Source organism: Mesoplodon bidens (genome assembly GCF_964165515.1).
Source record: "Mesoplodon bidens genome assembly, chromosome: 1".
In the NCBI taxonomy this organism is placed as follows: Eukaryota; Metazoa; Chordata; class Mammalia; order Artiodactyla; family Ziphiidae; genus Mesoplodon; species Mesoplodon bidens.
Window position 1 is genome coordinate 173072898 of NC_138176.1, and position 24220 is coordinate 173097117.

A 24220-nucleotide genomic window follows, 5' to 3' on the forward strand; every position below is an offset into this window, starting at 1 on the left:
GGGAGGTTCCTGAGAGTTTAGGAGTTGGTGGGGAGTAGAGCGGTGGAATTTCACAGCTAAGCACAAAGCACAGATTCAGAAAGTCCTGGCAAGGCAGAAGTATTTGTGTAATTCGTAGCGCCCCAAAGAAAGAAGAACTTGCTTTAGCAATTATTTCTTTGGCAGAGGGGTTGGGGGTGGAATAGAAGCTTAGTTGGCGGCGGGGGGGGGCGGTTAGGGAGGCTGAATGTGAGGTTCAGCGAGAAGATCTGAGAAGGCAGAGCTGATCAGGTGGGAGACAGTGCAATTTCAAAAGTTCCTGGAAAGAGTGAGGAACCAAAGGTTGGTTCTGGAAAGGGTTCATTTTGGGAAGGTCAGAAGGCAGCCCGATGGACGGTTACATGTCGATCAATGATCAATATGGGTTGATGGGCGGGGTAGAGCTTTCTGAGGTGGTGGGTTTTGGAAGGACCTTCTCGCTGGCCATGCTTCCCTTTTTCCGCCTGCACAGCGAGGCCAGAAGTAGAGATGTGGGGCGAAGCTGGGGAGAGGGGGAGGTGTCCAGCCCTGGCGACTCCCGCTTCGGGCCTTGACCCAGGCCCCGCCCCTGGCCTACGCCATCAACCAGCGCCGCGCCGCCCGTGGTGTTCTGTCCCGCCGTGCGGCGGTCGGTGCCCTGTCACCGCCTGCTCTGGCCATGGCTAGGGCGCTTGGGTTATAAATTGGCGACCAAAGCTCCCGACGCGGCCCTGGTCCTGATGGCGGCGGCGGCGGCCCTGGCAGCAGCCGAGCCACCTCCCGCGATGCCGCAGGCGTCAGGAGCCGGAGGGCCAGCCGCCCGCAGAGATTTCTACTGGCTGCGCTCCTTCCTGGCCGGAGGTGGGTTTCCGTCGGGAGGACCTGGCCGCACACGGAGTGGCCGGGGCGGGATCCGGGGCAGGTCGGGTGTATGCGGCCGCGATGACATTCTTGGACTCTGGCTGCTCCAATGCCCTGCCAGGTGTTTGCCCGGACCCGCTGTAACCTCTAAGAATCACTTGACTAATGACAGCAGGATCCTAGGGAGGAAGGGCCTCGAGCTGTCGAGGAGAGGCTGGAGCCGTGGAAGGGCTGAACCAGGCACCAGTTCTTCAGGGTTAGATAGCAGGAAAAAGAGGGGAGTCCCTTAAAGGACGTCAGGGTTTCAGTGCAACATGCTGGGCACTCCTTTCTTTTATAAAGACTGTGCACGACCGAGAGTAGAATTGGATTTTGCTGTTTGCTTAAAAGAAAATAAACATTGGAGGTCAGCTTTTTAAGGATGACTGGGAAATTGTGCAAAACTGTCTACAACCAAAACTGGTTCCGGTGATTCTAGAAAACTGTGCCACAGGTACTTGACAGGTAGCTGGTGCAGCCCTACTATTGGTGTGACTGTCGGGCCAGAAGTTTCATATTGTCTCTCAGAAATTTCTTCTGCTTTCCCGTAAAGAGGTGTTTCAGTTTCTACCCTCTCTTAGTTGACTGTCTGGGTTGTCATCACTTAATTATTTGTAAAGGCTGGGATTTTTTTTTTTTTCTTTCTTTTTGCGGTACGCGGGCCTCTCACTGCTGTGGCCTCTCCCGTTGCAGAGCACAGGCTCCGGACGCGCAGGCTCAGCGGCCATGGCTCACGGGCCCAGCCACTCCACGGCATGTGGGATCCTCCCGGACCGGGGCACGAACCCGCGTCTCCTGCATCGGCAGGCGGACTCCCAACCACTGCGCCACCAGGGAAGCCCAAGGCTGGGGATTTTTAAAATTCCGCATTATGAGGACTTGTAGAAAGATATCTGTATGCTGCAATAGTATTAAGAATTATTTTGTTCTGCTGATAAAAAGGTCATTCATTTATTTATACAAGGAATATTTGAGTGTCTGCTACATGCTCAGTGTACATCAGGGAATAAAACAAAGATCCTAGAGTTTACATTGGTTGGGGACTTGTTGTGAGAAAGGCGATAAGCAAAATGAAGAAATAAGTTATATAGTATATAAGAACATGACGAATGGAATGGGAAGAAGTAAAAAGGAGAATGGGGCAAGGAAATGGAGAGGCTACATGGGTACAGTATTAAATAGGATAATTCGTGGTAAGTCTCATTGGGAGGATGACACTTGAGCAAACTTGAAAACGTGAGGGAGTTTAGAAAGTTGATGTCTAAGAAGGAGCCTTCCAGGTGGGGAGAAAAGCTAAAGCAAAGTCTTCAAAGTCAGGGAGGACCTTATCGGTTCAAAGAACTGCAGTGAGACCTATGTGGCTGGGGCCAGGTGGTGCTGATGGGGGAAGGAGGTTTACTTGGAGTGAAGTAGGGAGCCATTGCAGGTCTTTAGTAGAGAAGTGACATGATATGATATGTTTCCAAAGGATTACTTAGGCTGCTCTGTGGAGAATAACTGCAGGGGTGTAAATATGGAAGCAGGGAGACCAGTTTGGTGGTTATTGCAGTAATTCAGATGATAGATGATGGTGGCTTGGATCAGGTTAGTAGCAGGGGAGGTGGTGAAAAATTGTGATAATCTGGATATAGATAGAATAAATTATGTTCTGACAGATTAGAGATGGGCAAAGAAGAGAAGTCAAGGGGGACTTATTTTGGTTTGAGCAGCTGAAAGGATGAAGTTGTCATTGACTGAAATGGGAAGCCTGTAGTTGGGACAACGTTCATGATGGTTGTTGGGGGAGATCAGGAATTCAGTTTTGGACATGTTACATTTTATGATGTTGACTAGACATTGGAGTAGAGTCTTGGTAATGTGTAGGCAACGTTAGCAACCAGGTAATGCAAATTGGTACAACCTCTTTGGAGAACTGGCTGGGTAGTTATCTATGAAGCTGAACATTTGTATACCCGCAGTTGATCTAGCAGTTGTATGATCCAGCAGTTCCACTCCTAGGTATATACCCAACATATCTATTTCTGCTCTTATCTGTGATATTCATAATATCCCCAAAGCAGAATCAACCCAAATGTCCATCAATGTTAGAATGTATAACAAGGGACTTCCCTGGTGGTCCAGTGGTTAAGAATCCGCCTTCCAGTGAAGGGGACATAGGTTCAATCCCTGGTCGGGGAACTAGGATCCCACCTGTGGGGTAACTAAGCCCGTGCTCCACAACTACTGAGCCTGTGCGCCACAACTAGAGAGCCTACGTGATGCAACTACAGAGCCCACATGCTCTGGCCACAACTAGAGAGAAGCCCATGCACTGCAACGAAGAGCCTGCATGCTGCAACTAAGACCCAATGCAGCCAAAAATAAATAAATTAATACTTTTTTTTAAAAAAAGGAATGTACAACAAAATATGGTATAATCATACAGTGAAATACTATGCAGCACTGAAAATGAGTAAATTCCCGCCACACCAACAATGTGTATGAATCTCACAAACATAATGATGAACAGAAGAAGCCAGATACAGTGTAAACTGTGTGATTTTATTTGTATAAAGTTCAAAAACAGCCAAAACTAAATCCATGTTTTTAGAACTCAGAAGGCTGATTGGTTGTCTCTGAGAAGGAGGAAATAGTGATTTGAGGAGAGGGACTTCTGGGAGGCTGGTAATGTTCCATTTTTTGATTTGGGTGGTCTTTATGTGGGTGTATTCACCTTACTGTAATTCATTAAGTGGCATACTTGTGATTTGTGCACTTTTCTCTATGTATCTTATACTTACTACACAAAATCTATTAAGAGGAAGAAAGAAATGGGAGACAGCAAGTATAGGAAACTCTGCAATGGAATCTTGATTAAGCTGTGTACTTTTTAAAACCTTGCACAATATTTTTATTTGTTTTTATAGTTTTTTTAAATATCAGGTTAATTAAAGTATAATTTATATACAGTAAAGTTCACCCTTTTTCGTGTGTACAGTTTAATGAGTTTTAACAAACATGTTTTGTAATGACCACCACAGTCAAGATACAGAATAGTTCCATGACCCCCAATTATTTCCACTTTCCTTTGTACTCATGCCTTTCCTCTCACCTCCAACCCCTGGCAGCCACTGATCTGTTTTCTGTCTCTATAGTCTTGCCTTTCCCAGAATGTTATATAAATGTAATCATACAATATGTAGTCTTCTGAGTCTGGCTTCCTTCACTTAGCAAAATGCATTTAAGTTTCATCCATGTTGTATGTATCAGTAGTGTGCTCCTTTTTGTTACTGAGTAGTAGTATTCCATTGTATGGATTTACCAGTTTCATCTATTGTGAAAATTTGCTTTGTTTTCTATTTTTTTGTTATTTGAATAAAATGGGTATTAAAAAGTTGCTCACAGATTTTTATAACCATTATAGGTGCTCCTGGTCCAAGTGATATGAGAAAATACCATTGGGCAAGTTACTTAACCTCCCTTTGCCTCAGTTTCCCCATCCTTTAAATGGGAAAATAAGAGTACCTACCTCAGAATGTAATTGTAATGATTAAATGCGAAAGTACCTGTAAAAGCCTTGGCATAGTGCCTGCAGTTGAATCTCTTAGCCTAGTACCTGGTACAAAGGAAACCATACATGTTTTTTATTGGTGATTAGCAGTGGTCTTTGGCAAAATATCTTTTTTTTAAAATAAATTAATTAATTTATTTTTGGCTGCATTGGGTCTTCATTGCTGCATGCGGGGTTTCTCTAGTTGCGGTGAGCAGGGGCTACTCTTCATTGTGGTGCGCAGTCTTCTCATTGCGGTGGCTTCTCTTGTTGAGGAGCACTGGCTCTAGGCGTACGGGCTTCAGTAGTTCTGGTATGCAGGTTCAGTAGTTGTGGCTTGTGGGCTCTAGAGCGCAGGCTCAGTAGTTGTGGCGCACGGGCTTAGCTGCTCCGCAGCATGCAGGATATTCCTGGACCAGGGCTTGAACCCATGTCTCCTGCACGGGCAGGTGGATTCTTAACCACTGTGCCACCAGGGAAGTCCTCTTTGGCAAATATCTTAAGTTCAGCTGTTCAAAATGAAGATAAAGGCTACTTGACCTTACTCAGTGGACTTGTAATGATTAATTGAGCTATAAAGTGAGGTGATAAGCAAGTAAAGATATTATTAAAAGAAACTACTTATTCAACAGTTTCTAAATATTTTTATATGGTTATTTCATAATGAATGGGAAGATAATAATATAAAAACCTATTCTGAAACCAAATATACCTGAATGAAAATTAGTTTTAGCTTATCCTCAATTTTGAGTGGCCATGACTGTTATTTCTATTAGTTCAGATAAGAGAAGCTTGATATAGAAACTTATATTTTAATATTTGAGTACAAATAGGCATTTTATTTTGGGGTGTTTCATAATATGCATTTTAGCATCAGTTACATGCTGAGCTATTAAGTAAATGTGTGTGGATTTTGAGTGATTTTGTCTTATATTTTTAAAAGTTTGTAAAGTAAGACTCTTCATTCATTCAGTAAACAGGTATTGAGTACCTGTTAGGTGCCAGGCCCTGAACTGGTCTCTGGGGATGCAGAGATGCACAATATCCCAGTCCTCTTGTACCTTCCTTAACAAATATGCAATGATGAAGAGCTTAACATAACCATAAAAAAGACACCAAGGACTTTTTTGTCCACCTTTTTATAATAGTAACAACTCATTTGGTTGAGTGCTTACTACATGTAAGGTACTTTACAGAAGTGTCTTAGAAGGTTCAGGCTACTATAACAAAAATACTGTAATCTGGGTGACTTATAAACAACAAACTTCTTTCTCATAGTTCTGGAAACTGGGAAGTCCAAGGTCATGGTGCCAGCGAATATCTGGGGAGGACCTACTTCCTCATAGCTGGTGTTTCTACTTGGTGGAAGGGGCCAGGGATCTCTCTGGGGCCTCTTTTTTTTCTTGGCCGCACCGCACAGCCTGCGGAATCCTAGTTCCCCCTGCAGTGGAAGCACAGAGCCTTAACCACTGGACCTCCAGGGAAGTCCCTCTGGTGCCTCTTTTATAAGGGCATTAATTCCATTCATGAGGGTCCTAATCACCTCCTCTAATACCACCTCCCACCTCTAAATACCATCACTAGGAATTAGTTTTCAACGTATGAATTTTGAGGGGACACAAACAGTCCGTAGCAAAAAATCTTTATATATTGTCACCTTAGAAGCATGCCAAGCTATTAGGGCTCACCTGGATTCTGATTTATGCTAAAGCCCATGTATGCACTTTACCGTCATCCACACGTCTGCACAGTGGCATGTGGTAGGGACCAAATACATAATTGCTGAGTGGATGAATGAATGACTGAATTTTACAGGTGAAATTTGATTATTTCAATGAGAAGTCATCCAGAAGAAGAAGATGTTATTTCAAACAGAGGCTTATAGGTGGGTAAATCCCTCCAAGTGTCTGTCTCCATAACCACATTTAGCAAGATTCCAGTGTTCATCAGGAATTAGGGGACAGATTTACACTCTTCAAACTTATTAAGTCTGACATGCTCAATAATTAAACTGTAGAGAATGGGGGCCCATCATCTACATATCCCTGCTACTGGGCAGTTCTACCCATGGAGATCAAATTAGAGATTAGAGGGTATGTTAGCCTCTAAATAATGATTTCCATCTGGAAAGAAATGGTATGGAATTTCTTCCTGATCTTTTCAAATTTTTTAGGTATTGCTGGATGCTGTGCCAAAACAACAGTTGCTCCTTTGGATCGAGTGAAGGTTTTATTACAAGCTCACAATCACCATTACAAACACTTGGGTGAGTTAATGGATGCTAAAGAGAAAAATGAAAATGTTATCCATCTGCTATCTTTGTTTCTAATTGTGAATTATAGTGGAAAGAGGACACAAAAGGGAGTTCAAGTTTGGGGGCAGATTTTACGAGGGATGTATCTCTTACCTATTTTAATCGTTTCATTTGCAGTAGTGGTTATATATGTTTATCATTTTAGAGTACTAATGTACTCTAAAATCTTTGAATCATTGAAGTAAGTACTACATATTTGTTTATTGAGATTAACAAATCACATCCTTAATGGACACATATAATAGCTCAGCTTGATTAAAAAAAATCCAACTAGTGATAGAGATAAGGTTTATTCCTTTAAACACTTCAGCATGTGCTATAGATATCTTAGGGCAAGCAGAATCCAATGCAATTAGTATATATGGATAAACTTGCATTGTTAAAAAATATCGAGCCCTTAGTTGTTCCTTGTAAACATAAAAATCAGCTATTATAATTAACATGGACACTCTAATATATCATTGGTGGGAGTAAGGATTTTTTATAGCCTTTTTGGAGGGTATTTTGGTAATATGCATCAAAAGTCTTGAAAAGATACATATTCTTTGGCCTTGCAATGCTAGTTCTAGGAGGTTGTTTCAAGGAAGTAATCAGAAATGTGCTCAAATATGTATATACAAGAATCAAAGCATTATTTATGTTGGTTAAAAAAAAAAGAGCCAACCAAAATGTTTAATAATAGGGAATTGGCTAAGTTAAATAATAAGTATTACTTAAATAAATAAGTCCATATTATAGACTATTTTGCAATCATAAAAAATTGTAAAAGAATATTAATTGACTAGGAAGAATGTTCATAATATATTAGTTAAATGAAAAAATGTTGCAAATGGTTTAATCATATTGCATTTTATCTAAGTAAACGTGTTTAGACAAAAGGCTAGAAGGAGAAATATGAACATTAAGTGGTTAATTTTCAGTGGTGAGATTATAATTATATAATTTTTAATATAATTATAAAATATAACTATATATAATTATATATTATTATTATATATTATTATATAATTATATATAATAATATATAATTATATAATTAAAATATAATTATATATTATATAATATAATTATATAATATAATAATTATATTATTATTTTTTTCCTCTAAGCTAATTTGTAATACATGTTGAACATATATTAAATTTTCAATTAGAGGGAAGAAGATTTAAAAGAAAAAATTTAATGTGGATAGAGACCAAGAAAGAAGTTAGGTCAAGGCAACTAACTCATACTACTCCATTGCTTTACAGTTTCATGCTTCAGTAATGGGAATGATGTGTGCTCTGCATGATCTATGCATCATTTTTAAGGAGGATATTTAACAGGGTGAATAAGAATCAATTATTTTAACAATTAGGTTTTTAAAATGTGATTTTATATTTATTGTGTTTCATTTTCCTGTCAATATTTTTAATACAAAGTAAGTCTGTTCTTTAAATTGAAAGAAAAATTTTGCTAATATCTTTGTATCCAGAAATGAATTCTATATCTTCTCAGTGTACTGCTCATATATAGAAAGAATCAGACCTTTGAACTTACTGAGAGATTATATAAAACTGGAAAGGAAGGAAATGATTTTCTTTTGTAGTCTAAATTGAGGGTGAAAAGTAGATGAATTATATTACCCAGTATCTCGTGGTGTTTGACAGTGACCCAGCATATGAATGTCTGAGCAGTATTGTTTTATTCTTTTAAACTTCTCCCCATGCTGATGTATGTTGTTTTGTTTCCTGATTTGTAATCGTTAGTTTACATATTCACATTAGATTTCACGCTCTACAGGGCTGCATGCCACGGGTTACAGTGTACCCTACAAGACATGCAAAATTTGAAACAGAATTCCTGTAGTGCAACAATGAACTCTTGGTGTAGTGTATGGAGTTTCATGTATCTTTAAAATATACAAGGCAAAAGAAAAGTATTAGTGGCTTATTAATTTATTTTTAAAATATTGTTGGGCATTTTATTCTAGGTGCCTCCCTTTTTACATGCATAACAGTTTTTCAGTTTTGCTTAAATTTAAGAACATGATTTTTCACAAATTAAAGATGATAAAGATATGCTATTGAATAAAACTTTTACTTTAGCTTCTTTTAAAAAGTGTATGGCGGGGCTTCCCTGGAGGTGCGGTGGTTGGGAGTCTGCCTGCTGATGCAGGGGATACGGGTTTGTGCCCTGGTCCGGGAGGATCCCACATGCCGCCGAGTGGCTGGGCCCGTGAGCCATGGCCACTGAGCCTGCGCGTCCGGCACGTGTGCTCCGCAACGGGAGAGGCCACGGCAGTGAGAGGCCCGCGTACCGCAAAAAAAAAAAAAAAAAAATTATTGTGGCCAAATGAAAAGGAAGGGGTAAAATTAGAATTTCTTCTTCCCCAATTTGCACCGAGTGTAAAGAAGTTTTTCCTGTAATATATTAAAAATCTTTGACCTCCATTTAACTTTTTACAGTCAATGTGATATAAAAATAGGTAGCTGAATCATAATAGGATTCTTTAAAAATCCTTTAAATTTTGTTATTTTTACATTTTATTTATTTTTATTTTTATTTTTTTTTAAATTTTTATTTATTTATTTATTTTTGCCATATGCAGGCCTCTCATTGTTGTGGCCTCTCCCGTTGCGGAGCACAGGCTCCGGACGTGCAGGCTCAGCAGCCATGGTTCACGGGCCCAGCCGCTCCATGGCATGTGGGATCTTCCCGGACCGGGGCATGAACCCGTGTCCCCTGCATCGGCAGGCAGACTCTCAACCACTGCGCCACCAAGGAAGCCCCCTATTTTTATTTTTTGAATGTATAGTATTTTCACAAGTTCATAATTCAAAAAGTACAAAAGCAAACATCTTCCTCCTTGACCCCTCGTTAGAATCAAGCATTTACAGTTTTCTTCCCTTTTCCTTCAGAGCTTATGTACATATACACAAGCATATGCTTATATTTTACCGTTAGTTCCTTGTAATCCTATCTTGACAAAATAAAGATACAGAAAAGGATCTAAATAACACACAATCTTGATATAACATAGACAAGAGGACTTTGCACCCTGCAGAGAATACATATTCTTTCCAAATATGCTTGTAACACATGCAAAAATTGGTTCAGTGTTATGCCATAAAGAAAATCTCAATTTCCCAAAGTAAAAATAGTACAGACTATAGGTTGAAGGAGAAAAATAACGTAATATCTCAATTGATATTTAAATGCCATTTGAAAACATTCAACATTCAGTCTTCCTCTGTTTGTCTTTCTGTGTTATTGTTTTAGGTGAGATTTTTGTGAAAAGCATTTGGTTAGACATTGCCTTTTAACAGAATTTGAGAGTCTTTGGCTTTTAATAGAAGAATTTATATCTTTTTTTAATATTTTTAAATTTTATTTATTTTTCACTGTGTCAGGTCTTAGTTGCGACATGCGGGATCTTCGTTGTGGGTTCTTTTGTTGTAGCACATGGGCATAGTTGCCTCGCAGCATGTGGGATCTTAGTTCCCCAACCAGGGATCGAACCCGTGTCCCCTCACTGGAAGGCAGATTCTTTACCACTGGACCACCAAGGAAGTCCCGGATTTATATCTTTTAGATTTTTTTTTTTTTTCAATCATAGATTTCTGTTTTCTGTTCATTGTGCTTTTCTTGTATCCTCCCCAGCCACCCTCCCCTGCTCCTTGTTTCCTGGATTTCCTTTTTTTTAAAAAAAATTTATTTATTTATTGGCCCCACGGCATGTGGGATCCTAGTTCCCCCCGCAGGGATTGAACCTGTGCTCCCCTGCACTGGAAGCGCAGGCTTAACCACTGGACCACCACGGAAGTCCCTGGATTTCCTTTTTTTGAAACAACTTTATTTCACTTCTACTAATGATTTCTCTTTAAATATTTGTAACAATCAAAGAGTTTTAGAGAATAATATAATAAACATATGGGGAGCTGCACAGAACTTCAGAAATAAACATCATCAGTACAGTTGAAACCTCCTCTGTACTCTCATCGTCAGCCTTCCTGTTCCTGCTAGGTGGCCACTGTTCTAAGTTTGATTACCCTTAAATTATTACAAACACATTTAAATAAAATTAAACTGGGCTTATCATTAGTCTTCTCTTCCAGCAAGAGGATGTCTTTGATAGAATTATTTTTAGGGAGGGGTGAATATATTTAGTTGTATTATTCATGTATTTTGGAAGAACTTTATATTACACATATAGGTGTGTGTGTGTGTGTGGGGGGGTAGAATTCTATTTTTTTTTTCCCCCTGGCCGCTCCAGGTGGCTTGCAACATCTCAGTTCCCTGACCAGGGATTGACCCCGGACCACGGCAGTGAAAGCCTAGAATCCTAACTACTGGGCCAGCAGGGAACTCCCCAAATAGAATTCTTCTTAATACATTATTAGTCCACTTAGATATCTGCTTATTAAAAATGCTTTTAGAGTATATCTTTTCTTGGATGTTAGTAAGTACCTACAGTTTTGATTTCTGCGAAGGGATCAAAAGGTTACTTGAATTCTAAACTTCGAAATGAGCCCAGTGATTTGCTTTCATATTTGATCTAATTTTTGTTTGAAAAATTTGGAAAGGAACCTGAATTTAAATAGTTTAATATTGGAATTTAAATAGTTTAATAATGGAATGTAGAAGTCTGTACTGCAAATAGGATTAGTGATTGACATTATTAGAATAATAAACATATCAGTATATTGGATCAGAACTCAGGCCTTTGTTTATCTGTATTCCTAATTAAAGTGTACTACTAATGAAAATTTGCCCCCCAATTTAAATAGTTTTTTTTTTTTTGCGGTACGCGGGCCTCTCAGTGTTGTGGCCCCTCCCGTTGCGGAGCACAGGCTCCGGACGCGCAGGCCCAGCGGCCATGGCCCACGGGCCCAGCCGCTCCGCGGCACGTGGGATCCTCCCGGGCTGGGGCACGAACCTGCGTCCCCTGCATCGGCAGGCGGACTCTCAACCACTGCACCACCCGGGAAGCCCCTAAATAGTTTTTTAATTGGTAGGTTTGTTATTTGTTTCTTTTATTTAGCAGCTTCTTTCGTAAACAAACCACACAGGTATCCGGGTCAGTCTGGGAAACCTTCCTTCGTCCTTCCAGATAGTCATCCACAGTGCATTATCTGGATGTTGAATATATTTCTATTAATATTCTTTTAGGTTGCTAGAGATTCATTAATTTACAATAATTATAAATATAATTTACTATAATTTGTAGCTGTTCTTGCTATAGTATGTTTTATATTTTTACATGAAGAATATTTACATAATTTGGACATATGATGTATTTTAAGTAGCTTTAACTGTTATACAGAAATTACTATTCATGTAATTCCTCAAGCAAAATTATATCATGAATGATGGCATAGTAATCTTTATCTGTGATTGTCATGAAAATTTGAATTTAGGTAGTTTTCTCTGTTTTAATAGTATTTTTCTTCTAAAAATCTTTCTAAAAATAGGAGTATTTTCTGCATTGCGTGCTGTTCCCCAAAAGGAGGGATACCTTGGATTGTATAAAGGGAATGGTGCAATGATGATTCGAATTTTTCCTTATGGTGCAATCCAGTTTATGGCATTTGAGCATTATAAAACGGTACTTGAACCTTTATCTTGTTTTCTTCTTTTGTGTCTTTGAATATCATACTTAATTGACAAGGCATTTGCTTTGACCTTTAAAGTTACTTTGGATGAATGGATAAAGTAATGCCTTTTTGAAAGACTAAGGCTTGTGATAGTTTAAGTTTTTAAATATAACTTGGTTTTGGAGTTATCTGTTCCAGGATTGTTAGTCATTTTTGAGTAAATTGTTTATGTTCATACTTACGAAGAAGAGCCAAAGTATCCTTCAAGTAGCTAATAATAAATCCATAAAATATTAATAGCTTTTTGATATGCTTTTTGTTTCTCAGTTGTAGGAGAGGAACATTGCAACTTTGGATTTTCTTATTAAATAAACTAGTGAGACCATATTGTGAAAGTCTGTTTTTGAGTAATGCTGTAAGTTAACAGCTTTTCCCATCATACTAAGTTTCTCTTTTCTGGCTGACTGAAAGTTTATTCTCTCAAACATCTTAACACAGAAAGGAGTTTAATGAATTAAATTTCATAGGGTATCTTAAGAATAATTTTTTAAAAATTATCATAGGGTATCTTAAAATGAAAAGTAAGCAGTATCAAGACTTCACTGTCTATAGTAGCATTTTATTCCTACTACTCCCATTCACACTTTGAGTATTTGTGATCATCAATGTGTAATATAGTACATTTGGCAAATTGCTTCTGTAAAAGTGCATAATTTGATGTTTTTGGTTTCTAGTTAATTACTACAAAACTGGGAGTTTCTGGTCATATACACAGATTAATGGCTGGGTCCATGGCAGGTAAGAGGAATGGGTAATTTTTTGTTTTTAACTGAAGTAGAGTTGATTCACAATGTTGTGCCATCTCTGCTGTACAGCAGAGTGACTCAGTTATATACACAGAGACATTCTTTTTTTAATATTCTTTTCCATTATGGTTTATCACAGGATATTGAATATAGTTCCCTGTGTTATACAGGAGTGGGTATATTTTATTTCTACAAATTAATTTTCTATTAAAATACTTAATTTGCTTTAGGTAGTATGTGTGACATTGATTAAGTAGCACACATTTGTTATCTTCCTATGCTCAATTATGCAAGAAATCATTAATATACCAACTCAGAGTGTTTTACAGTAGGAGATGTAAGGAGTAGTCTAAACTTAGAGCTATGTGAAAATCATATGTTCCCTTTGACAGTTCTCCTTCTGGAAATGTTTATTTTTTTCTTTCAAAAATTTTAAAAAAATTATAATGACTATAGTAATACATATTCCTATACAATGAAAATAGTTCTGCTCCCTAGAAGCAATCACTATTAGCAGTTTCTTATGTGTGCTTTTTTCCAATACTATTTTATAGGATTAGAACTTTTATAGTTATCTTCGGACTCTCTTCTGTATCAGTACATAGATCTTTCTTAATTTTGTGAAGAACTGTGTTATATTCTAAGGTAAAAATAGCCCATTATTTATTTACTCAGTCCCCTATTGATTGATGTTTCGGATATTTAAAATTTTTGTTTTGCAAATAACACATTGTACTTGTGTGAATGTAGAAAAATTTTCAGAAGGGAAATTACTTTATCAGAGGATATGTGTATTTAATTTTTGATAGACCTTTCCAAACAACTGATCTCCTTAACGCTTTCAGTAGCCCTTTCCCCTACATACCATATCAACACTGGGCCTTATTAAATTTTTAGTATTTGGCAATTAATTATGAGTAAGCTTGGTCAGCTTTTCAAATGTTTATTGACCATTTGTATTTCTTACTTTCAGCCTTGAATTGTTTCTATTCTTTAAATATTCATTTTTATGAGTTTGGGAATTAGGACATTATTTTTTTTTCTGTCAAATATTGCTATTATTTTATTTCCCAGTTCTAGATTTGTCTTTTAACCTTATTTGAGATTTTTTTGGAAAAATCATCCAAAAGTTCCCCCCCCATATAGAAATATTACATAGCCAAATGGGTTATTCTTTTCCTCTGTGGCTTCAAAATTTTTTGAATTGTGTTGAGAAATGCCTTCCCCATTCTAAGATAAAAACATTTATTCATGTTTTCCACTAAAACTTTTTTTTATATTGATTTTTTTAATGTTAGATTTTCATTGTTTTTTTTTGTTTCTCACACCAAAAGGTAATTTAAGTTTGTAGCAATAGAAGAGTGGTAAAAAAAAAAAAAAAAAATCCATGTCAGAATTCTATACTTCCAGTACTAGATTTTTTTTGTACATTTGTAGAATTGTATTTATTGACAGAGAAGGATGTTTACGTCATGTGTAGAAAGAAAGGAAGTTACAAAAGAGAATGTTTAATATGCTATATCATATTTTGATTTTTAAAAAATAAATACATATGTAAATATTCATTAAAAAAATCTGCAAGGTTATAAACCAACACGTTAACAGTTTTTATTTCTGCTAATGGAAATAAGACCATTGGAAGGTGGTATATCAAAATCTTAACTATGTGGTTATCACAAGGTTTGTAGGATTTCAGTTGGTTTTTTTGGACCTAGATTTATAATGTCCAACCTGACCTACCTTACCCATGGTTTTGCCTTACGCAATGTTTATTTAACTCTTTTTGACTTCTGGCAGACTGACCCAAGATCAATAAGTATTAAAAATAACCAGGAATAGTATCTAAAATATTTAGCAAACCAACTGTAGAGGTACTAACAAATAGGACAGGCTCTGAAAGCCTCCAACTGACTTTTTCATGGCTGGATCAGGACACAGTATGTGGTGGTGGTGGGAGCTCTGGTTGGGGGAGAGGCTACCAGAGTCATGATGTGGGAGATCTTGGAAGCTGGAGCAACAGCTATTTGTCAACTGCTATAGAAATATTTTAGTATTTTACACTGGCATGGTAGTGCCGGTGAGTAACATTAGCTAGCATGTATTGTTCACTTACTTTGTACCCTTCACAGACCTGAGCACTTGCCATGTAATCTTTGAGTACTTGACATGTAGTTCACAGAAAGATACTGTGAGGAAAGTGCTATGATCATCTCTCGTTTTACAGAAGGAAAATTTTAGTAAAGTTTCCAAATCTTAAAATTTATTATTTCTTACATCACTTAAAATTTTTTTTGTCTCTTAAATTTGATTTTATAAGTGACAGGTCAAATTCTTTCTTTTAGGGTTGTAGGAAAGATGAAGTAGGATTATGAGTATGAGTAAAATCCTAAAGACTTTGTATTATTTCCTTTTCATGGCACTTGATTATTTCTTGACTAGCGTGTTCAAATGGTGCTTTTAGCTTCATATTTCTGAAATGAAAGATGTGTTAACATCAAGCTTTCAATATACACTAGAAAATAATAATAAACCAAAGGAACTTCAAGTATAAATTTTAATTTTTAAAGAAAAGAGTTTTAAAAAATTCTAGCTATTGTAGATAAGACTAGTGCTTCCATTAACCAATATTTCTCTTTTTATTACCATGTTTAAGTAATTATAATTTACATTTTGCTTTTATGATTTTAAACAGTTGAAATAAATGTTCTGGTTAATTTTATTTATATCTGGTATCTTTGCTTCTGTACCTCTGGTGGTCTTTGAACATAAGTTTGGAAATTTTATATTTGCCAAAATTAAAAATGGTATGTTTTTCATGATCATTTCAACAGAGCTTATTTTAAAGTTTTTTTGAACTTCAACCTTTTCCCTCATCCTACAACTACAATCCAGTACATGTTGAATCTCAGTCATTCAAAAAGGAAAAACTAGAGACTGAGAATCAAGGTTTGTATATTTAAGGAAGGCCTTCTCCTTTCTTTCTGTATGTTTCACTTGTTTGAAATAAATCTTGATCTGCCAGTTCCTATGAAACTAAGAGTGACAGGATAGAGAAGAGGACAAAGAAGGAAGTTGTCAGAAACCAGAAGCAATGAGCTGAGTCCTGCTTGTGGCCATTTCTGGTCTACTCTAGTTTAGTGCTTGGCATAAGGCTGGGAGGTCAAATGGACAGAACACTTAACTGCCTGGGATCGTGGCTGGCCTCCATTACATACATGTCCTTTGACTATGGGCAGGTCATCTGAGCCTTCCATAATTCATTTATCCATTTGTTAAAGTAGAACTTATGATTGCGCAACTCGCTTTCTTTCCTAGTTGTTCTGAGGGTCAGAGTAAAGAATTCTGTGAAAACATTCTGAAAGATCTGAGGTCCTCCATAAGTATGGGGGAATGTTATTAAACCTTCCATGCCAGCAGCTTGTTACATTTCTTGAGCCAGCCACTTGAATTCCTTAATCCTCAGAAAATGAACAGCCCAATCAAAAAATGGGCAGAAGACCTAAATAGACATTTCTCCAAAGAAGACATCCAGATGGCCAACAGGCAAATGAAAAGATGCTGAACATCGCTAATTATTAGAGAATCGCAAATCAAAACCACAATGAGGTATCACCTCACACCAGTCAGAATGGCTATTATCAAAAAGTCTACAAATAATAAATTCTGGAGAGAGTGTGGAGAAAAAGTAACTTAATGATGTGGTATTTTTAAAAAGCATTGACACAGTCATCAGGAAGTGAATCAGAACTTGGTTGGAGGGACTTCCCTGGTGGTCCAGTGGCTAAGACTCTGCGCTCCCAGTGCAGGGGGCAGGGGTTTGATTCCTGGTCAGGGAACTAGATCCCACATGCTGCAACTAAAGAACCCGCATGCCGCAACTAAAAGATCCCGCATGCTGCAACTAAGACCCAGTGCAGCCAAATAAATAAATAAATGTTTTAAAAAAAGAACTTAGTTGGATATCCTCAAACTTACCTTACAATGCATTATTGTTTTTCGTTTGAACAATATAAGATGTCATAATCTTTTCTGTATTTAGGGCTTTTAGACTTTTACGGCTTTTGAAAGTCTAAATCCAGCCTGTAGAGGGCTTCATAATTTTATACTTAGAGTGAAGGGTAAAATATGACTATCAGAAGAATAGTTCTCACCTCCCACTTATTCCAAGGATAAATAAACATTTAAAATCTTAAGGAGGGGCTTCCCTGGTGGCGCAGTGGTTGAGAGTCCGCCTGCCGATGCAGGGGACATGGGTTCGTGCCCCGGTCTGGGAAGATCCCACATGCCGCAGAGCGGCTAGGCCCGTGAGCCATGGCTGCTGAGCCTGCGCATCCGGAGCCTGTGCTCTGCAAGGGGAGAGGCCACAACAGTGAGAGGCCCGCCTACCGCAAAAACAAAAAAAAAAAAAAAAAAAAAATCTTAAGGAGTTTTCAAGATTTATCGGAGTACAAAATTATTAAAAATCTTCTTGCTAAATTCTAAATTTTAAAATTACATTTAAATCACTGAGTTGCTTTTACAAATAGTGAACAACAGCAACAACAAAAAACTTTGTAAGTTTTGAACATCCTGGTTAAAAGGTTTTGTTTTTCTTTAGGAAGATTTGATTGCTCAAATTCAAAAGAAATATACCATATAAAAACATAGTGAAGTAAACTGGCCGAAAAATTGTAAAACTAGATCATCAGTTTAGCATTATAGTAATCATTGGCATTATTTTTACCATTCTCTGATGTACAATTAGGTTATGCCAGTTCCTCAGCCTGACTCATGGTCTTACAGCTTTTAAACGAATGCCTCCCTTACCTTTAGAAGTTTCTGGATGTCCTCATTTTCTACCAATTTACTGTTTTGATCACTTCGTTAATTCAGTTATTTCATGTTAAGCCACTTGAAACCAGTAAGAAGACAATGAGAAGGCTTGGAGCATGTGAGAGGAAAGAAGAAATAAATGGAGTCAGGGAGAACAAATAGGAGAGGCAAGACAAAAGTGATCCAGATAGGGAGTAGAAAAAAAATATGGGAGTTGTAAAAATGTACAGAAGCATAAAAAAATAAAATGAGTAGTGATGATCTGGGCAAATCCTAGCAAAATCTGATGTTCAAATTGTGTCAGGATGATCAAGCCTTAAAATGGTCAGCCTTTTGATTCTTTTCTATATTTGTTAAACTCCTTAATATGAACCATTTTCAATAAACATGGAACTAGTTTATAGATAATATCTCCTCATTTTATTTTGTAAAATTTTCCCTTGCAAAATATTTAGCACAAGCTGCAAAAAATTAAACCAAGCTGCGCAATATGTAGTTTTATAAATATCTGGATAATAAGGTATTTAGTGTGACTTAAATGTGATATTATTGCCAAACCTTGTCTTAGGAACATCACATTTCTACTGTATTAGTTTAGATTCAGCTTCAAAGAGGCCATTTAGAAGAGTCACTGCCTTGGCTGCCAGACATGGCTGCTTGGAATACCAGTAGATAAAAAACAAGTTAAATAGTTTGAAAATGAATAGCTTGAAAACAAATGGCTCAGCTGAACAGCTCAAAATCAAATTGGCTGAAATGAGGGACTGACATTTCTAATCACTGAACTGATGGAATTTCTGAACTAAAAATTTAAGTTTAGAAAGTACTAAGTAAATGTTTGAGAAAAGAAGATTACAGGGAAGGCAGTATATGTTGTGATATGAGCCAGAAAATTTAGTCTCAAATTCTACTCTGTGATACAGAAACTGTGAATTTAGTCAACTCACTTAACTACTTTGAGCCTCAATTTTCTACCTTGTAGGATTGTTGGTGGTCCTTGGTATGTGAGGATTAGAGGTGGTATTTGTAAAGTGCCTGGTATGGTGTGCTTGGCACATAGTAGACAGTCTTTATTGTTATGTGCAAACTAAAAAAAGGAAGGTTTAAAATATCACTTACAGCTAAATCACAGATAATCATAAATCAGCCTTTCTTCTATGAGTCTAACCTGTTCTGAGTACCATTAGGCTAATCTTGATACAAAGTATTCCTTTTTTTTTTTTTTTTTTTAATTTTATTTATTTATTTATGGCTGTGTTGTGTCTTCGTTTCTGTGCGAGGGCTTTCTCTAGTTGCGGCAAGTGGAGGCCACTCCCTATCGCGGTGCGCGGGCCTCTCACTATCGCGGCCTCTCTTGTTGCGGAGCACAGGCTCCAGACACGCAGGCTCAGTAATTGTGGCTCATGGGGCTAGCTGCTCCGCGGCATGTGGGATCTTCCCAGACCAGGGCTCGAACCCGTGTCCCCTGCATTGGCAGGCAGACTCTCAACCACTGCACCACCCGGGAAGCCCAAAGTATTCCTTTTAAAATTAAACATATTCAAACTGACTTGCTGCTCATTGTCTAAAGGAATTGAGGTCATTCTCAAGAGAGAACTAAGGGGGGAAAAAGAGAATGAGGGGTTGCATGTGTTTGCATTAAAGTATTAACAGTATATTAGCTGTGTAGATTTTTAGCTTAGAGATAATGTTATAATCACCCAGGTAGAGATGCCGTGAGAGATACCTAGATAATAACATAAAGAACATTGTTTTCTAATCCATGTATAAGGAGTGGCGAACTGATTTAGATTTTTGGGAGAGTGGCAGAAGCTCTGAAAATTAGTATAGATTTAAGTTTGGGCTAATAAAAATGGATGCAAGTTACAGCAGCATTTGCTAAGTAAATGGGGTAAGGTATCTCAGGTCTATTTAAATAATATTAAACAAATACTAAAAATTTAACACTGGGAATTCCTTGGCAGTCCAGTGGTTAGGACTCTGTGCTTCCACTGCAGGGGGCACAGGTTCGATCCCTGGAGAGGGAACTAAGATCCCACAAGCCATGTGGTACAGCCAAAATAATAATAATAATAATAATAATAATAGTAGTAGTAGTAGTAGTAGTAATAATAATAAAATGTCAAAAAAATTAAAACTAAAAAGTTAAATTAGGTTAAGAATACAGAAATCACTTAAATTGCCACTTTTATATGCCTAGTATGCTATTGTAGGCCAAAATTGTGGCAAAAAAATTATATTTTCATTTGGTAAGACTAATAAAAAGATGAAATTATCATGTTAAAAGCCTACAGAGAAAATACAGAGACAATACCTCACGCTCTTCCTTTCCAACCTGGGCCTGGAAGGATGGCTCCTGCAAAGAAGGGTGGTGAGACGAAGTGTCGATCTGCTCACCAACCAGGTCGTGACCAGGGAGTACACCACTAACATTCACAAGCACATCCCTGGAGTGGACTTCAAGTGTGTGCCCCTCAGGTACTCAAAGAGATCCAGAAATTGGCCAGCAAGGAGTTGGGAACTCCCAATGTGCTCATTGACACTATGTTTAACAAAGCTGTCTGGGCCAAAGATATGAGGAATATCCCCTACCATATCTGTGTGCAGTTGTCCAGAAAACATAATGATGATGAAGATTCACCAAACAAGCTCTATATGTTGGTTACCTATGTACCAAGGAGGTAACCACTTTCAAAAATCTGTCACCACTCTCAGAAATCTACACAGCTGATGTGGAAGGGAACTGACCACTGATGGTCAAAGAAAGTTATAAAACTGCCCCCCCCCCAAAAAAAAGAAAAAGAATGTCATATGAGAAACAAACCAAAATAACACAGTGTTTTTTTGCCCATCCAGTGTTGGAAAAATTGTCTAATAATTGAATATTCTGCTTGTCTAATAATTATCTAATATTTCTGATAAGTTAGAGAAATAGGACTTATATTCTAACGGATGACATTATAAATCAGCACAATCATTCTGAAAGTCAATTTCTATTGAAAGCCTTATGCATTGTAATAATTTTATTTTAGGAATTTATCCATAATGAAATATTTTGTTATAAGGACGTTCATCAAAGCACTGTTTACTATTAAAATATCATGTAGCAAATAATGGAGACAACCTAAATGTCTAAGAGGATTGTTTAAATAAATTATAGTACATCCAGGTAACGTTTTTCTCATGTGGAAAGATGTTCACAATATAATGTAAAGTAGGAAAAATTGACTACAAAATAGAATTACACCATTATCATGTTTTTTTTTAAATAAATTTATTTTATTTTATTTATTTATTTTTGGCTGCATTGGGTCTTCGTTGCTGCACGCGGGCTTTTCACTGGTTGCGGTGAGCAGGGGCTACTCTTCATTGTGGTGTGCAGGCTTCTCTTTGTGGTGGCTTCTGTTGTTGGCAGAGCATGAACTCTAGGCATGTGGACTTCAGTAGTTGTGGCACACAGGCTCAGCAGTTTCGGCTCACAGGCTCAAGAGTGCAGGCTCAGTAGTTGTGGCGCACGGGCTTAGTTGCTCTGCAGCATGTGGGATCTTCCCGGACCAGGGCTCAAACCCGTGTCCCCTGCGTTGGCAGGTGGATTCTTAACCACTGCGCCACCAGGGAAACCCATTGTCATGTTTTAAATGTGTGTATGTGTTTAGATGTGTGTAAATGCCCCTGTATAAAAGGTTTGTAATTATATATTTAGGTGGTTATTACTGGAGGATGAATATGTTTATTTAAAATTTTTTGATTGTCTTTATTTTCTAATTTTTTTTATCTTGAGCATATGTTTCTTTGGTACTTTACAAAAATAGAAGATTATTTTTAATTTTAAAAATAACTGATACATAACTATACCTCAGTAAAAAAGATGTAAATAAAAATTCAGCTGGGGGACTTCCCTGGTGGTGCAGTGGTTGAGAATCCACCTGCCGATGCAGGGGACACGGGTTCGTGCCCCAGTCCGCAAAGATCCCACATGCCGCGGAGCGGCTAGGCCCTTGAGCCACGGCCGCTGAGCCTGCACGTCCGGAGCCTGTGCTCCGCAACGGGAGAGGCCACAACAGTGAGAGGCCCGTGTACTACAAAAAAAAAAAAGAGAGAAGCCACCGCAATGAGAAGCCCGTGCACCGCAACGAAGAGTAGCCCCTGCACAGGGCAACTGGAGAAAGCCCCTGCGCAGCAACGAATACCCAACGCAGCCAAAAATAAATAAATAAATAAATAAATAAATAAATAAATAAATAAATAAATATTAAAAAAAAATTCACCTGGATAGTTTATGGAATTTGAAATCATATATTGATGAAAATCTAGAACTTAATACTAAATTTGTTTATCAGGAGATTTTATTCCTAAAATAAATTGTTTCTATGACCTTGGACATTTATATTTTTATTATGTTTAGTCAGTAACAAATTTATGTAAATTTTATTTATTTATTTATCAGAATTCCTGTTTGTTTGTTTTTTTTGGCCTAGCTGTTCTGCTGGCAGGATCTTAGTTCCCCGACCAGAGATTGAACCCAGGCCCTTGACAGTGAGAGCATGGAGTCCTTCCTAACCACTGGACCACCAGGGAATTACCCTTACCTAAATTTTAAAAAGAAAATAGTGACCATGCTTTGAATTTTTTAAAAAAATGCCTTTATTTTATTTTTAAAAGAATTCCTTAGGTAGGTTAGGCATCTCTCCATTTTAGGATTAGAGAAAAAAAGGAAAAAGTCAAATATCCTGCCTAGTGCTTTGGAGATAGTCAGTTTTTCTTTTCTGATATTTTACCTGTGAATAGGCAAGTAATAGAATTTTAAAAATGCTAACATGATCCACTAACACTGTACTATTTTGGTGCTAACATTATAACTTCACAGTGGGAAGAACTTGAAAAGATTTTACAAACTGACCCTTTTACTTACAAGTTTTTCAGCTGATAATATTATGGTATAATTCTGTCAGTAATATTACTTTGATTTCATTGGATTTTCATCATTACTATATAATTTGAGAGCATTACTAATGATAGGGAAGGTATATATATATATATATATATACACACACATAATATATGATTCTTATACATTTAAATTTCTGCTTTCTTTTCAGGTATGACAGCAGTTATCTGTACTTACCCTCTTGATATGGTTAGAGTACGCCTAGCATTCCAGGTGAAAGGGGAACACACTTATACGGGAATTATTCATGCATTCAAAACAATTTATGCAAAGGTATTTCATTTTTGCTTTTCTTGTCTATAACATGTCCTTTTATATTTAGGCAAGTGTTTTGAATGTCATTGTTTTGAATAGTTATTATTTTACTTATCATTACTGATACTAATCATAATTGTGAAAACACATCTGTGTTTCAGTGTGGGTCCAGAATAATTTTTCCTATATAATGTTTGCTTTTGTTCTTTTGCATTTATCATAATGAGCCCAGTGTAATTTCACTTCTAATTTTTCTTCACTCAAAAGGAAGGTGGTTTCCTTGGATTTTACAGAGGCTTGATGCCTACTATATTAGGAATGGCTCCATATGCAGGTATGTTTTAAATTTGGCAAAATCTTCGTTTTTCATTTTCTTGTAGGAATGATTTTAAAGTTTAGCATTTTATATTTAAGCCCCTAATCTGTCCAGAATTACTTTTTTTCCTCCCTAAGGATAGTCATTGATTAATTTCTCCTTTCCCCGGTGATCTGTAGTGCTAGCTCTTAAAACAATAATAGAATGCAGTTTTATAGTAAGTCTTTATATTTGGTAGGACAAGGCCCTTGCTCCTTTTTTTCAGGAATGTAAGGACTGTAGATATCATGCTATTCCATGTGCATTTTAGAATCACTTTTTGATGTTGCGCAAAAATCCTTGCTGGAATTCTGAATGAAATTGCATACAGATCTTGGACATTTTTGATAGATATATTCATAGACACCTTATAAGTTTCGTTGTGTCTTTTAGAAAATTACATTTTCAGTTTATTGCTTGATTTAATTTTTCTATGATTTTATAGCTAGCCATTATTCTACTTGTTGATATGATAGCCAGCTACCATGTTACTTGTAAATGCTTTGGATTTTCTGTGTGAACCATCACATCCTGTGCAAATAACATCATATTTCTTACTTCTGTTCAAATCCTTATTTCTTTGTCTATTTGTGTTTATCTTATCTTACTGTACCAGCTAAGGACCTACAGTGCAGCAGTCAATAAAAGTGATGATACTTGGCATTTTGGCTCGTTACTGATTTTATAAATTTATTTTATTTATTTATTTTTGGCTGCGTTGGGTCTTC

General features: G+C 37.2%; 1 protein-coding gene and 1 pseudogene across 5 annotated transcripts in view; both read left to right on the forward strand.

The window, feature by feature from the left end:
• The first annotated feature begins 608 nt into the window (after positions 1-608).
• SLC25A16 (solute carrier family 25 member 16) overlaps positions 609-24220 on the forward strand; it is a 35286-nt gene continuing 11674 nt past the window's right edge. For 3 of the 4 annotated variants that reach the window (XM_081224375.1, XM_081224372.1, XM_081224374.1), the window contains exons 1-6: positions 609-858; positions 6600-6692; positions 12194-12327; positions 13051-13114; positions 23034-23155; positions 23405-23471. In XM_081224375.1, the coding sequence (XP_081080501.1) occupies positions 738-858; positions 6600-6692; positions 12194-12327; positions 13051-13114; positions 23034-23155; positions 23405-23471 (601 nt within the window). In that variant the 5' untranslated portion in view covers positions 609-737. The remainder of the gene's footprint in view (positions 859-6599; positions 6693-12193; positions 12328-13050; positions 13115-23033; positions 23156-23404; positions 23472-24220) is intronic. The other variant, XM_081224373.1, reaches the window with a different exon arrangement.
• LOC308619644 (large ribosomal subunit protein eL31-like) lies at positions 20132-20933 on the forward strand (annotated as a pseudogene). The gene has a single exon. The product of its transcript is annotated as a large ribosomal subunit protein eL31-like (transcript).